Here is a 17032-nt window from a genome sequence, read left to right on the forward strand (position 1 = left end):
TAAACCCATGAGTGGGCCGCCATCTTCACCCAAATCCATCCATAGGTGGGGCCCACTACTTTACCTCCACATGAGTGAATCGCCAGGTGTCAGTCTTTTACTGGGCCACGTCGTCCTTATGACAAACTTCCTCCAAGGCATCATGGAGCTAAGTTTTGTTCCTTCAATGCCCACCCCATTTCATTTCTCTGGTTCGATTACATCTCCCTGAACTTCTCAATTGTTTGTCTATTTCTCTCTTTGGGCAGCAAAAAAAATAAAAAATAAAAAAGAACCTGCTCGATAAATGCATTTACTAACATGCAGAATCATAGGTTTTTCAGATGAGTCTCGATCTTGTAAATTTTGTCAATTTCCTCCAGTAGGATCTTCTCTCTACTAAGAAATGGTGTTGCTAACTAAATGCATTGATCGTCACAAACCTTCATATATTCCACAAATGAAGGCAATCCTCCTATCGACATGAAAATTACAAAGCCAAGGACAGAAGATTTGCCTGTTTCAAATAGTGAAGAAGAAAATGAAGATAGACTGTGTGATTGACAAATGAAATAGCTTTCAACCTCTGTGATCTTGAGACTGTTCACAAGAAAAGTAGATCACAACTGGGGTAATAGCTTTTGGTAATTGTAATAGCTCTTGACAGCTGGTTAGAAAAAAGTGTAACCTATTATAAAAACATGGCCGTTGTAGATATTTTATATTGCCAATCTTTTAAATAAGAAGAAGATTCTTGGGAAATGTGTCTTGTTTCTTATGCAATTAGACAATCAATCTCCCTAATGATATTAGGTGTCCCTTGTGTATCCCCAGTTGGACTAGGAGCAGAGAAGCTTAGAATGGAAGATCTAGTCAAATATCTTATGGAACAACGAGGTAATAATTCATAAGTCATGAGTTTTCATATGTTGTAAGCCCTACGGGGTCAGTAATTTTCAATAATCTGTACGGCTTACACCATAGGATTATCCAAACCGTCCATTTGATGGGACCCAAAGTAAATAAATACATTACTCCCCAAAAATCATTTCCATAGGATGATCCCAACCCTTGTATCTATAGAGGTTTCAAAATTATGCAGCTCCTCGACACATGGTAGGACTAGGATCATCGTAAGAGAATGATTTTTTGGGCACAACTTATTTATGTTGTGGCTCATTAAATGGACATAGTCATAAGACTCATAACTCACTCTCGATTTATCAGATGAGTGAGTGACCCGAGTTCAACTCAACCGAGTGGACGCGGCTACTTCTCGAATCTCAATAACAGTGCATACCATCGTATGAACGAAAGCAGAAAGGAAGGAAACTTTCTCAATTTCCTCTTCATCTTCCATTAAGAAAACTGCAATTGACTTTCTCAAATATAATAACGGTTCTCTCTCTCTCTCTCTCTCTCTCTCTTCCTTTATTCCAATTCGATTCTTACTTTCATAAATTCCAAATTATATTCCAGAAATCTGATTCTTTTCTCCATCCATACTATTCACTGTGTACCCAAACTCCCCAATTCAAACCATTTTCTTCTCTCTCTCTCTCTCTCTCTATACTTTTGATGGTCTGATTATACTACCATGTTTATCCTCTTTGTGGGTTTTCTCCTTGGGGCCTTAGCAGTCATATTTGGCGAGGCTTTAGCCTTCCTTTTGGTCCTGGATCGATTGAGTCGAAGGAAGGAGTCCCAAACTTCGGAATCTCAAGTGGGTCGAGATCTTGATTCTGAACAATCGCTCCCCTTCGCTTATAATAAGAAGGTAAGTTTTTAAAACCAATTTTCCTCTCCATTTGATTTGTTGCTTGTTACAATTCTTTGAGGGTTTACTTGATGGGTTCTTGGACATTAACATTTATGGCTTCTGGGGAGTAATTTTGTTCAATTGCTCTTCCTGGCTTTTCCATTTTCATCCTACTTATCTATAATCTTCACATTACGTACGTAATTTGTTTGAGGAGAGTATGTATGATAATGTTACAGCATCAATAACACTTTTATTATTATGACCTTTAAACCTGTTCCATCCCAGGTTGGGTCTTACTTAGTCCCATACCCAGGCAGACTCCGTTTAGGACCGTAACATTCCATCACAGTTTCGAATCCGCTGTCCTAGGCGGTCTACTTTGTGGAGACTGGCCTTTTTTCTAGGTAGCCCCTCCCACGGGTCACCCCTTCCGTGATTTGAACACTTGACATGGTGGCTGCTGATGATACCAAATGCTAGGTACCTAACCAATAGTTCAATACAGTGTAAGACCTAGAGCTGATGGAATGCGTTAAGCAAGGCCCTTTAAACATGTCCCATACTAGGTTGAGTCCCATCCAGTCTCATACCTAGGCAGACCCCCACTTTGGACCATAGCAAGAACACTCACTGTTGAAAATTTTAAGTATCTATATGAAGCGAAGAAAAACACAACAGGGGAAGCAGCCTGGCTATGCCGAATGTAGGCAGTGCTCATATATGTAATTTGCTATATTTTTTGCTTGTATGAAAGGCTGAAATGTATGAATCTCCAAATTCGTCGTTTAAAACTAAAATTCCTGGATAAGACTCGGCAATCCTCCAAGGAAGCCCATGGAAGGACATTGAAGGGATGTTCTCTAGCCCTCTCCTTCTATGAATATATGCTTCTCATTGAATCACCTATATATGTGTTATAAACTCCTCTTGAGTTATCCTTTTATTTCCAGACTGTAAGGAAGATGTAATGCACTCTTTTTTTTTCATACTCCTTGAAATATGCATTTTCCTATCCTTGGCAGAATTGTTGACAAGGTAAAGAAGCTTTTATATTTTTAGTCTATTTTTTCTTAGTTAACGGTGGTCTAGATCTTCTTGAGTTGATTGTTTCGTTTAGTTATTTTACCAACAGGCAGCGAATATAAATAGCCATTAGGCATACTCGGATGATATTATTGGAAGAAGGCAAGCATTAATGGCTGGCATATTTTGCCAAAGATGCCCTCCTGCTCCTACTTCATGAACTCTTGTTTCTACCGCAAACTGCCACTACCATGATTCTATCAAGGGCTCTAATTTGACCAATATTGTACCCCATGCAGTTTTTGTTAGCTTCTGAATTTAAATATTCTAAAGCATCTACTAATATGGCTACTAAAAGGTAAATAAGTTAGTTCTTTAATATTATCGTATGTGTGTGTGTGTGTGTATATATATATATATATATATATATATATATATATATATAAGTTTGTTCTTTAATATTATCGTATGTAGATGCTTCTATTCCCAAATACACTCCCTCTCTCATATTGTTCAACTAGTAATTCACGTCTGCCCGAGTTTTGGTGTTAGCACTGGATCAATAAATAGCTCAGGAATAGGAATAATGGCCAGCTCTCACGGGTCACAATGAGTTGCAGAACAATGGGGTTGATATCTTCATATTTGCCTGAAGCTGATTGCTTGCAGTTGGGATAATGTATCTTAGTTTCTCATGTTATCGATCATAAATCCATGGACTTTTGATGTTCGTTGAAACTCTACATTTAAGTCACTTCACCAGAAAATTTATTTTAGTTTCTCATGTTATAAATCGTAGGGTTGTGGACTTGGATGTTCTTTGAAAGTCTATATTTACGTCACTTCAGCAGAAAATTTATTTAAAACTCCCATTGACTGCATGTCATTCTCATATTCCATTATTATTCCTGAACTTCAACTCTTGGATGCCATGTGTACATGCTTATGGCTGCAATGGTTGTTTAGTAATTTGCACTGTTTGTGGTCTTGATCACATGGATTATATTGGCTTTATAATAAGTTTCTTTTTTCCCAAAAGGACTCTAAATTACTTTAGTGAGTACTTTCTTAATGGTCAACCTTGATTTTACTATTTCATGCAGTCAGCAACATTTCTCCATTGCTTTGAAGTGGCTGTAATCTATCAATGTTGTTAGCTATTTGTTGGAAACCAAGGGATTTGATCAAGGATCCTTTGTGAATCCCTCTAGCGTTGCATTCATGTACTTGACTGTAATTCTTTGTTAATTGTTATGAGCAATGTTTAACACAGTCAGATCTGGATGTAGTTTTGCTCTGCTATTTATTTAGTTTTTTTTTTTTAGTGGGGCAGTTTTGCTTTGCTATTATGGTACACTCATAACATTGTACTTAGAATTCGGACAGTTTTGTTCTTATCTCAGACTTTAAGGTGTTTCTTTGTGTTGGTTGGATTTGTTTTCTGTGATCTTCAGGGGATAATATGGATATTAGATTCAGAGGAGGCTCCAAAGGTTTCTACGTGTGAAGTACCAACAAAAGTACCTAAGGAACAGAAGAGCAAGAAGGAAATTGTGGAAGTTATTCCCATAAAAAAACATGCAAAAATTAAAAATCACTCACTCATCCTGACGGATTTAGATGGTTCTCAGGCAACAACAATCCAGCTTGCGGGTTGTATAATTGTAGCGGTTTCTGCTTCAAACCTATTCTCAAGAAAATGGTAAGCCATGTAACAAGGACATACCATTATTTGAAGATTTCGCTTCAGATGCACATGGCTATTTAGATGATATGAAACTTTAATATATTTTTTCTTGTCTTATTGTTGGCATTCATTATGCATTTCCACTTGAAGGGATGCATGTTTTTTATATTACTCACATAACAATTTTTATTTAATACTACAGCATATAAGTGTCCTAGCAGTGTTGAGTTTGGCAAGGTTGTCATCTTGGACACCTTGTCTCCTGCGGTGCTCACATTTGTTTGCTTTCGAGTCAAATGGGTAGTAACAAAAATGAGGCTTCTCTTTTCTGTACTTCCATTCTTGAGATATAACTTTGCTTTCTGGATTATATTGTAGGGCGAAAAGATACCCCATTAGGGTAGAAAACAAGAAATCAAAAGTTTATAATGGATCTCAAACTTTTTATATATATGTTGACACTTCCTGGGAGAAGGAATCATGGTGCAAAGCCCTGCGTCTTGCTTCTTGTGAAGATAAGGAGAGAGCAAACTGGTATTCCAAGTTGAATGAAGAGTTCCACCATTATCTGGCATCTTTAAATGCGGAATACCCTTTATTTTCGAAGTCTTTCAAAGGGATTGATGAGCCAACAGACAAAGTAAATAAGGTTGACGGGTCTTCTTCAAAGGTTCGCCTTTTTTTGAAAAAGCTTGCAAAGAGGGCTTCGAACAGAACAGGGGGTATCTCATCAGTGGGTCGTGAGGAGAGAAAGGGTAGTGAAAAGATGCATCTCACCCAAGATACATTAGCGCGAAAAAAATTGTCATCAGAGAAATCATCAAGTTCCTTCGAAGATGAGGTGGCACTTCCGGTTTCATCAGCTCTTACTCATTCGGCTAGCCAGATCCAGAGCCAGGGTTCTGTTTTTTCTGATGCAGATTGTGATGAGAAGTTTGGTAATGATGAAGGGACACTTTGTTGCAATTTGTTGTTTTCAAGGTTGTTTTTTGATGCCAAAAGAAGTACGGAGCTTAACGGTTTCATACATGCACGGATTCAGGTTGTCAATATGGTAGAAGTTTTTCTTATAATAAGTTTACTAAATATTTAAACCGGGCAGGTGTGGCTCTTCGGCTTAAAGTCATGGGTATACTCCCCAGTGATGAGAGTTTGAATCCCCCGTAGTAAACCCGATGTTCGTGGTTTACAGGTGATTGCGCGCATCCATAGGGATTAGTCCCACCCTAAAATGGCGTGGGGATACTCTATGCCATAAGAAAAAAATGGTAGAAGTTTTCATTGCATTTTCAGATATATGAGCAGGTCTTGACTTATTTTTCTTTATTTGATTTCAACAGAAAACACTGTCTAATATGAGGACCCCTAGTTATGTTGGTGGAATCACATGTAAAAGCCTAGATCTTGGGAATCTCCCACCTTATATTCATAGCATGAGGGTGCTTCCCATGGACATGAATGAGGTGTGGGCTGTGGAAGTTGATATTGAGTATTCTGGTGGTATAATATTGGATATTGAAACAAGGCTTAAAGTTCGCGACCCCAACTTCCAAAAGGGCATAGTTAATACAAGCTTGGACCCAAGTTCCGCTGTGGAGGTCACCACAGATATTCTTGAGGGTTTCGAGCAATATGGCAATCAATTGAAACTTTCAAGAGAAGCAGTTGATATGGTAGAGAGAAGAGATGAAGATGATAAATTAGGTAACTTCAGACGCAATATGTATTCATCAATGTTCAATCCATTTCACTGTTAAAGCCTGTATTAGTATAATTTACTACATTTGCAAGTGTAAATAATTACATGCACCAAACAACTAACCTAGTTTAGTAATGTTATGTCTTTGTAAGTCAAGTAAATACGCTGAGGTCATACCTTGTAAAAATGAGGTGAATATTGATGAAATTTGAGAAGCCATATTTGATAAATATTAAGGATAAAATAAAAGATCTAGACCCAACATGCTACTTATGTAATGGATATATGCTCAAATTAGACCCCCAGTCATTAATGGCTTATTTATGGTTTTGTTTGCCACTTCTGCTAATCCACAGTTTCTTTATTGTTTCTATAAACTTGTAGATATGGCTCCCTTTGCTAAGACATGCAAAAACTTGTTTATCGGTACACTAACATAACACCGGTTGACTCTATAAATATCCTATAATTATTGATTCATGAAGTGAATGTCATTTGCCTCAGATGGGATGAAAAACTCAAAGAGCACTAGTTGGACGTCGACTTATGTATCAAGGTGGAAGTCTATGGTAAATTGTGTTGCTGCACAAGTATCACAGGTTGGTAGCTGTTTTCTCTAATAAATCCTCTGAAAATATGCCTTTACCTCATTGATTATTTGTGCACAACCTTTATTTTATAATGTAAGTGAAACTACCAGTTACTCTAAAAGCTTAAGCTGTTGGAGAAGGCGTTATTTAATTTTTTATACTACACTCCCCCTCACATGTGGCCCCTCTTTTTTAGAATTGGCCTACACGTGGCACATGTGGCCCTCTTTTGGGTTGGTCATTACATGTGGATTTTTAATATCAAGAAGTTTTGAACACAGGACCTTTGCTCTGAGGCCACGTGAAACGACCAGTTACTCCAAAATTTTAAGCTTTTGGAGTAACTGGTAGTTTCACATGTAAAAATCAGTAAAAATTCAATGAAGTTTGCTTGAGAGCTTTTGGAGTAACTGGAGTAACTAGTAGTTTCACATGTAAAAATTCAACAAAGGTTTGCTTTCAGAAAGAAACATAATTTTTCATCCAAAGGTGAGGATAACTATTCATGGTGAGGAAAACTATTCACGCATTCTATCCATGGTTTTAAATTTCTGATTTAGCCGGGACCAAAATTTATGACCGAAACTGAAATTTAAAAATTTCGGCCGAAATTATTAGCTTTTTCACCGAAATTCCGTTTTCAGATGAGGCCGAAACAGAAACCGACAGCCGAAAACGAAACCAAAATTTCAATCCTTGAATCTATGATACATGTGCAAATTAAATTAATTACATATTCTGTAACATTAATTTAGAAGAAAACATAACCTTGTGCTAAAGTCTGAAATAATTGTTTGGCTTCATTATTTAGTGACAGTCAAATATGGTGGGCGTTAAATTGTTTGGCTTCATTTTCATTTATTGTCCGGTGGCAATCTCAGTGAGATTAAATCTTCCTTGATGGGCTTGTTTGGATATGTTCTGACTTGTTAATGGATAGGTGGCTTTTGAGAAAAAGGATAGCAATTTATTAGGAAACACATTTACAAAAGGGGCAGCTCATGATTGGCTAGAGTCTTCTACTACATTCGCAACATTTACAATATGATAAAAAAAAAAAAAAACAGCATTGATGGAATTTCTGACATCAAAGATCTCATTCAGAATGTATGTTTCCAAAGGGAAATTCTCTCAGAGAGCCTTTTGAGTATTCAGCAAGTATGTTATGGTGACATTGATGTAGCTATTTGGACAAAACATAAACTAAGTTCTTTTGGTACTGTATATGCTAATTATGCAGATTCAGTCTATTTTTATTTTTCTAGACACTATTCTATACATTTCCCACTTACACTAATAATATTAAATATGTCTTCCAATATTATCATATAACTGTATATAAGTGAGTGTTGGGCTTTCTAGTTTCTCATGTAACTGTATTCGTCGCTGACACATGTTTTCTTAAGTTACATAGTTCATTAATAAATCTCTCCTTTTCAATGAAGCCATGTGAGAAGCTTTTTGGAACTTCAATTTTCAGTTTATTTATTGGTGAGTTCACTCCTTATTTAATTACAATATACAAGTGATATATGAATATCAACTTGTTTCCCTAACATGTTCCATGAAGTTCTTTACTCCATAAAAATGTCTTGCGATGCTGTAATTGGAAAGGCGGAGAATGCTCTGAAAACAAATAAAACTTACATGATTTTTTTTTCTTCAGAAAATTAACATTAATTCTATGTTCCTAACTGAATAACACATCAAGCTCGTAAAACTGTAACTGCCTAGAACTAGTACTTCTTCTTCCTTTTTTTTGAACAGTGAGAACTCGTACTTCTTATAAACTATGAAGTCGTATTTGACCACTTGTAACACTAACCTTCTATAACCTTTCCTCCGTAACCTACTATAAGCCCATCTCTTTCTATATCCTCCTCATTCACTTCCAATGAGTACAAACCAAAGCTAAACAGGAATACAACTGGTTCTCACCAGTCCCTCAATTACAGAAAAACTCTTGATAATCCCCATAACCAGTCCTTTATTCATAAGTGGGACAGACTCACATATTATTAACCTTTCACTGCTAATTCCTTGCTTTGCCAAATCATCCGCTAAATCATTTGCTGATCGATACGGGTGCACAATTTGAGGATAAAATTGGTTACAAAGATCCTTAATCTCCAAACCTTTCCCTGTTAATTCTTTGCTTTGCCAAATCACCTGTTAACTCATTCACTGATCGATACCGGTGCACAATTTGAGGATGAAATTGGTTACAAAGATCTTGAACCTCCAAGCTAACCTCTGCTAACTTCTATAGTCTGTTTGACAAGATTTTTGCCCATGTAATAGCGTAAGAAGAGTCGCCTTCAATGATCAAATGTTCTCCAACTGAAGATGAAAAGATTTTCAGGCTCCATAACAACGCTCTTGCTTCCGCTTCATTTGAATCGCAAACACCTGCTGGAGCGGAAAATGCCATGATGATTCTTCCATTATAGTCTCGGAACACACCCAAGCCAGGTTTGCCCATTGGGATTCTATCAAAATTCAATTTTATCCATCCCAATGGTGGAGTTTCCCATTTGGGCTTCACCTTATTGTTGAATCCTCTTTCCCAAATCGATTTCTTCCAATGTCGCAGAATTTCTAATGCTAAGTTAGAGTTATGGAGAACTACTTTGGAATCCAAAGGTTTTAGACCGAGTAGGACTAAGACAGAGTATATGGAGTGCAACTTTGGTAATGTAAGGAGGCGGGACGAGGATTTAGTAAATATGACTGGACATGAGGTACCTAAGAGGGATATCTTTCGCTATCTTGGTTCAATTCTACGTAAGGAAGGAGAGATTGAAGAGGATGTTAACCATAGAATAAGAGCAGGTTGGTTGAAGTGGAAGCTTGCCTCAGGAGTTCTGTGTGACCGTAAAATCCCTACCAAGTTGAAGGGAAAGTTTTATAAGACAGCTGTGAGGCCAGCCATGCTGTACGGCTCAGAATGTTGGGCCACCAAGAAGCAACATGTGCATAAGATGAGTATAGCGGAGATGCGAATGCTTAGATGGATTTGTGGCCACACAAGGTTAGATAGAGTTAAAAATGAAGACATTCGTAAAAAGGTGGGGGTGGGACCAATTTTGGAGAAGATGAGAGAGGACCGCTTAAGATGGCTTGGACATATCCAACATAGGGCTTTGGATGCTCCAGTGAGAAGAGGCGACTCGTGCCAAATTGATGGAGTAAAAAGAGGTTGGGGCAGACCGAAAACAACTTGGGTAGAAACAGTGAGGAAAGACTTGATAGCTAGGAACATAACATAGAACATGACCTTGGATATGATAGAATGGAAGAAAATAATCCACGTAGAAGAACCCAACTAGAGCCAGGATTAGAGCCAGGTAGATTCCTTTCACCTTCTTCATGAATTTTTTTCTAAAGAATTCATTTAGCCAGCCCCAACTAGTTTGGGACAAAGGCTTTGTTGAGTTGAGTTGAGTTGAGTAGGATCTCATCTTCTTGCTAGTTTTTGCCGAAGCGATTAAGTCTATTTTTATGTCTAAGTAGGATGAGTCAGAGCTCTTCTTTTCTTGTCAAAAATTTGGTTATTACTTTCCTTCCATAGATTTCAAAAAGAGCATATGGCACCAACTTTCAAAGTGTTTACCCATTTGATCCCAAAGCATCATAGGATCCTGTACTGTACCGAACTTTATAAGCAAAATCATAGTAGAACAAAAATGTGATCTATGCTTTCTTCTCTTTTGAGGCTACCCTTGTTCTTTTTCGCATCCTGTTCCCACTAGATTCTGCCCGATTTTTGTTGGATCTCCAGCATGGGTCCCGCCGATTGTCCTGATTGTGGTAGCAATGGCGATGTGAAAGTTTCCCACTAGCGTTGACTGATTTACAGCCTTCCAGTTTTTCTTTCCTGCCATCTTATGGAAATTGTTCTTGTTAGAATGGATAAGGTAGAGGAAGAAGAAGGAGAAGATGGTGAGTCCCCACCAAAGGGAGCTCACATATAAAATGATGTATATAGAGCCCAAAGTAGGGTTACATGTGTAAAGACAATAATTCCCCTCAACATACATGTAATGACCAAAATACCATTCAGCACTCCCCCTCAAGCTTGAGTTTATATACCATACAACTCCACACTCGAGCTTGTTACAAAGAAAACTACAATACCCTTCAACAACAAACAACTATAATACTCATACAACAACAGAAATAATAATCGCATACACATGCCAACTTGGTACAACACTCCCCCTCAAGCTGGTGTGGTGAATATATAATGAAAAACATAACAAAAAATGGACACGGCCACAATGAGTACAACGACATAATCAACGTCCAGAAGAGCAACGGTCTCCCCCTGAATCTGCACTATCGCGATAGCAATCACCACAAAGCCTCCCCTTGAATCAGAGAAACGACTAACTAATCTGTATATCAACAACGATCGAACGGAGTCTCCTCAGTAGGGAAATAGCAATGAACAACCAACAAAAGCACACCAAAGGCGCGCACAACGAGCAGCGGCGAAGCACCACGAGGAGACATCAGCGGAACAATACATCGTCAATAGAGGAACCTCAACCACTAGAAAGGTGAGAGGAACCAACAACCAACAACCAACCAACAAACAACACGATAGAAAAATCAGCTCATAACAACAACCATCCAAGGACGGCCAAACAACATGTCGCTTGGGAAAAACCAACCAACGACGGCCAAACAGCACATCGCTTAGGAAAATAACCAACCAACGACGGCCACACCACATGTCGCCTGGGAGAAACAACAAGTTCGAAAACAACACAGACAACCGGGCATATAGCCTCAATAACAACAAGGTCGAAAGCAACGCTATCGACCGGGCATATAGCCACCAACAACAGTAAGGCTGAAAGCAATGCGAACGACCGGGCATATAGTCGCAAACAACACAAGCCCGAAAGCAACGCTGACGACCAGGCATATAGCCACCACCACCAACATGCCGAAAGCAACGCAAACGACCGGACATAAAGCGACCACCACCAACAAGGTGGATTGCAACGCAAACCACAATGAATGCGTAAAACTACGCAAGGCAACTACACGCGTGTAGAAGCACGAACAAACAAGACTCGCAAAGCAAGTCCACCAACAATACCAAGCATGGAAGGAACAAACCAACAACACGAAGAACCAAAAAACAACCAACCATAACAACGATGATATCAACCACGATCAACCCAACCAACAAACCAGCCACAACCACAGCCAATCCAACCAAAGATGATCATAAATTAACAACCAACCAAACAACCCTTTTCCACCAACAAAAAAAGGGCGCATCTATATCAGCTCGAAGCTGCCAACGACACCACTCCATCCATGGAACTACATTAGGGTAAATGCCTTGAACTTGCAACAGAAAGAACAATTTTAAGGCACCACACTTCTCTCAAATATTTCATCAAACCTGTGGCATACACCTTTGATATCAACACAAACGCCATAGAACAGAACTAGGACTAAGAAAGAGATGACAAGATTAGGATAGAGTGGAGGGATGAGAGTTTCAAAACATAAAGAAAGGGATGAAACCATTAAGAAAGGGGGTTTAGGGAACTAGAAAGAACTCGACTAAGGTTTAGAAAAGAAAGGGATTTATGAATTTAGAACAAAAGGGAGCAAGAAAGGAAGTTATGGATGGAGAAAAAGGGAAAAGAATATATAAAAGAGACTTTATTTTGTTTTGTTTTTTGGGTGGATGGATTTATAAATGGTATTTACAAAAGGGTTGGAGTTTAGGGATTCACAAATCACAACAAGAGTTTAGGGTTTGGGATTAGGGATTTGGGGTTTTGGATGGAAAATGGATTTGGAAAGAAGGTTTCTTCCTCCGAAGGGATGGTGATGACAAAGTAGGGATGAAAAAGGGATTTGGTGTTGAGATTGAGGGATGATGAGCCTCCACCAAAGGGAGCTCACATGTAATATGATGTATATAGAGCCCAAAGTAGGGTTACAAATGTAAAGACAAGAATACCCCTCGACATACCCGTAATAACTAAAATACCCTTCAACAGTTCTCAAATGGTATTACATAAAACAGTCTCAGACTCTCAGCAAAAAAAAAAAAAAACCAACAACACTATTTCGTTATTCAGTTTCTGTAATTTGACTTGATGTTATGCTAGCAGTCAAAGCTAAGGCAACACAAAAAATTTGTTACTTGTATTGAAGGTACCTCTTTCCCTTACGATAAGGGTTGCTTCGCTTCGAGGAACCTTACGCTTACATATCAAGCCACCTCCATCTGATCAGCTATGGATTGGGTTCACATCAATGCCCGAAATAGATTTGAACTTGGAGTCTTCTGTGGGAGATCATAAAATTACCAGTGGACATGTCGCTTTGGTCATTGGCAATCGGTTTAAGGTCAGCAAATGAGCTTGTACCCATTACTGCCCCTTTCCATTTCTTATCCTTGTTATATGATCGCTTATATATATATATATATATATATATATATATATATATATATATATATATATATATATATATAATCATGCATTTTATGCTATTTTTGGCAGGCATAGCTTCTTTATTGAAGGAGACACAGATGTTTAATAATAATTGCCATTTTGCAGGCAGCAATTCGTGAAACTTTAGTACTTCCAAACTGCGAAAATGTATGTGTTCCATGGATGTTAGCAGAAAAAGATGATTGGGTCCCACGAAATGTGGCCCCATTCATATGGCTTCATCAAGAAACTTGTGACCCAGCAGGACGTGATGCATCCAATAAGGAGAGCAGACACAGTTCAAGCAATCCCACAGAGGGTGAAAACACAGCAAAATTAAAGGATGTGATATCCAGTCAACGACCACCCAGCGAACCATCTTCCGAATCGGTTTCATCATCTCGAAATGGGCCATCCTCTAATGATCTGTCCATTCACAGAAATGCTGTGGAAGATTTGAGGGTCCCATTGTTAGAGAGTGATGAAACACAAGAGAGCAATGGCCAGAGCGGATTGGATAATCCAGAGTACTCTTCACGGGCCATTGTAACGAGAGAGGTACAGGCTCCCATTGGGGAGGATATGAAGGCAAAGAAAATAGGGAGGAGAGCAAGGATGATGGATTTAGGAAAGAAGATGAGTGAGAAACTCGAAGAGAAGAAGCGTCATATCGAAGAAAGGAGTCGACACATTGTCGATAAAATGCGGGGACATGATATCTGAAGGCAGCTCTAGCACTTTCTGTTTCACCCGACAAGTTACAACCAAAGCTTGGAATATGTTGTAGTTCTACAGGTACAAGGTATAGTTAGTCGTGTATATCAATCTTGATTCAGTTCTTATTTCCCAGGTGGGAGCATTGTTATACAGGATTTATGCTTGTATTGATGGTTCTACTATTCGTTCATTTCATAGCACAGCTTAGCAGCCATACCTTGATAATAATGCTTTATTGAGTTGAACCATGATGCTCATTTGGTCAATTAGACTTGAACAATGAAGCTGTTCAGCATACCAGTGCAACCCATCATCTGGCTTCATCTCCTCAAAGATTGCCCAAAAATATAAACGCAGGCGTGCCCTTGCAAAAAAATGGGATGGAAAGGCGTCCCCATTGGAGCTACATAACTAAATGCACTAGCACCCTTTCATCCCATTTTTGGGTGGACATCCGAGTTTAGCATTCCTCATCTCTTCAACTTCACTTTAATTGTTTCTCCTGTTCAATTATCTTCCTCTGTAGTCCCAGATCCTTCCCTCTGTAAAATGTTACAAATGACCCCGTGGCATAACAGACATTTCACTAGTTGTATAACAAAATTATAAAATTAAAGTATTTATTTCATAACTCACAAGCAAACACAAATACAGATCTCTTTTCACAGTTTCCACCACACACAATTAAACATAAAATGAAAAACAAAAAACCATGGGAATCTGAGTACTAGTAATCTTCGGGAGACAAGGGCTGGTGTGCAAGAGGAGTCTCTGGCTGTATTATGGTGAACTCATAGATGAGACCGGCTATAGTCGCACCCACAAAAGGTCCCACCCAGTAGATCCAATGGTTCCTCCACCTCCAACCCACTAGAGCCGGCCCAAAAGCTCGAGCCGGGTTCATGGACGCCCCGTCGAAAGGCCCACCGGCTAGGATGTTGGCGCCCACAATGAAACCGATGGCGAGTGGTGCAATTACACCCAAACTACCCCTCTTGGGATCGATTGCGGTTGCGTAGACGGTGTAAACCAGCCCAAAAGTCATCACTATCTCAAAAACAAGCCCATGCCACACTCCAACTCCGGACGCCAGTGCAAACCCAACCGGTCTCTGCAACATAAATTCAATGGTGGAAAAAGATGCAAGTTCAGATGGATATTTTTTAAAAGTAAAAAAAGAGATGGGTATGTGAAAAAAACCAATTACTCCAAAAGCTTAAGGCAACTTAAGATTATGCCAACCGATTGTGAGTCCAAAACCAATTATTGGACTCCAATTTACGTTTAATTTTGAGTCCAACAATTGGTTTTTGACTCACAGTGGGTTGGTATAATCTCAAACGAACAGGTCCTAAGCGGTTAAAGTTGGTGTTATTTAATCATTTATAAATTATAGTTCAGCACTCCTCCTCACATGTGGACCCTATTTTTTTGGGTTGGCCATGCATGTGGTACAGGTGGCCACTCTTTTGAGTTGGGCTTACACATCGATTTTTTGTTGGGTTTTGAATCCATGTGAAACAACCAATTACTCAAAAAGCTTAAATTATTAGAGTTGCTGTTATCATTAGGCAATAGCTCTATACCATGTGAAACAACCAATTACTCCAAAAGCTTAAGTTATTAGAGTTGCTGTTATTTAATGATTTATACTTTAAGAGGGTATCTTACCATTCCATTGGTGGTGAACCTGAGTAGAACAGAAGCTACAATGGCGCCGAGGAGCTGAGCGACCCAGTAGTAGATGGCACGTACGAGCGAGATCCGCCCACCTATAAGAGTAGAAAAGGTGACGGCAGGGTTGACATGGCCACCGGAGGTATTGAATGCAATTGCAACGGCCACAACGAGTGATAACGCATGGGATATAGCCACCACCACCTGGCCAGTTGCCGGTGAGGCTTCTGTGTACATCTTACCTGCACCAACCAATCCATTTACGTATAAACATCCATGTGAAACAACCAATTACTCCAAAATCTTAAGATGTTAAAGATGGTATTGTTTATTCATTTATACTTCAACACTCCCCTCACATGTGGCCCTCTTGATTGGGTTTGCTGTACACGTGGCACATATGACTTCTCCTCTGTTGGAGATATACATGGATTTTTAACATCAGGGTTACTGGGTTTTGAACCCGGGACTCGCTGTGAGGCAATAACTCTGATACCATGTGAAACAACTAATTACTCCAAAAGCTTGAAGTATAAATGATTAAATAGCACCATCTCTCAACCGCTTAAGGCTCTGTTCGTTACGAACATGGCCTTAACCCGTTAAGAGATGGTGCATTTATACTTCAACAATACATGCATGTTCTTGCGTATTCAAATATAAGAAAGAGATATCGAAAGATAGTCGGCCAGTGTGATTTGAATAAACATATACCGAGAGCGAGGACGGAGCCTTCGCCTGCAAAGACGAAGATGAGGGTGGAGATGAATTCAGAGAGAGCCGCTCTCATGGAGTCTGGATGTACGGCCTCCTCCCTCCGCCCAAAGGCATATCTACGCATCGGCATGGTGTTAATTTGGTAGAAGAAAAGGAAAGGGAGAACTTAGAAGTTGTTGCTGCGTAAAGACTAAAGAAAGAGCGAGAGAGAGAACTTAAATTAGAGAAGGTGTTGACACGTAGTGGGTGAATGTGTAAGAGAAGTGGCACGTTAAGGTAAATGTGTTGGATGATGATTCGGACAATAGTCCACCCGTTCTTATCTCAAGGACTTGAAAATTGTATGAATATGCAAATGAGAGAGGAGTTTGAACGGTGCTATTTGCTAAATGCGCACCGTAAGTGTGGATGTTTAGAAGTAACCGCGTTTTGTCTTATTCCTTACAAGTAGACAAAATTATGTGAGTTTCATTGGAATGGTGTCAGCAACCGATCAATGTCCACTTCTCTTCCATGCAGGGATCTCTGCTTTGTAATCTTTGTTAGTTAGCAAAATAAGATGACTTATTGTATTTTATTCAGGGAAGAGTTCTTCTTTTGAAGATTATCACATGAAAAAGCAGTTTTCTTGGTATTATTTTCATAAAAAAGCTCATAATTTTCTATATAGTGTTAGTCAATGCTGGGCCCATGGGCTTTTAAGGCCAGGCA

The 17032-nt window shown here is 39.1% G+C and overlaps 2 protein-coding genes across 2 annotated transcripts; one reads left to right on the forward strand and one right to left on the reverse strand.

Annotated features, from left to right (window-relative positions):
* Nucleotides 1-1291: 1291 nt before the first annotated feature.
* Nucleotides 1292-14117, forward strand: LOC143855161 (uncharacterized). The gene is made up of 7 exons (XM_077365380.1): nucleotides 1292-1756; nucleotides 4219-4466; nucleotides 4830-5493; nucleotides 5792-6155; nucleotides 6655-6749; nucleotides 12930-13124; nucleotides 13337-14117. Exons 1-7 carry the CDS (start codon nucleotides 1577-1579, stop codon nucleotides 13931-13933), a joined length of 2343 nt encoding a protein of 780 aa, XP_077221495.1. The 5' UTR covers nucleotides 1292-1576; the 3' UTR covers nucleotides 13934-14117.
* A 413-nt stretch (nucleotides 14118-14530) lies between these two features.
* LOC143855162 (aquaporin TIP3-1-like) lies at nucleotides 14531-16518 on the reverse strand. Its single transcript, XM_077365381.1, has 3 exons — nucleotides 16319-16518; nucleotides 15599-15846; nucleotides 14531-15038 (listed from the first exon to the last, which is right to left on the reverse strand). The coding sequence occupies exons 1-3, from the start codon at nucleotides 16449-16451 to the stop codon at nucleotides 14655-14657; spliced, it is 765 nt and encodes a 254-aa protein (XP_077221496.1). The 5' UTR covers nucleotides 16452-16518; the 3' UTR covers nucleotides 14531-14654.
* Nucleotides 16519-17032: the final 514 nt, after the last annotated feature.

Source organism: Tasmannia lanceolata, unplaced genomic scaffold (assembly GCF_043159265.1).
Source record: "Tasmannia lanceolata isolate RefF3 unplaced genomic scaffold, GAP_Taslan_0.1 ptg000020l, whole genome shotgun sequence".
NCBI classification, from domain to species: Eukaryota; Viridiplantae; Streptophyta; class Magnoliopsida; order Canellales; family Winteraceae; genus Tasmannia; species Tasmannia lanceolata.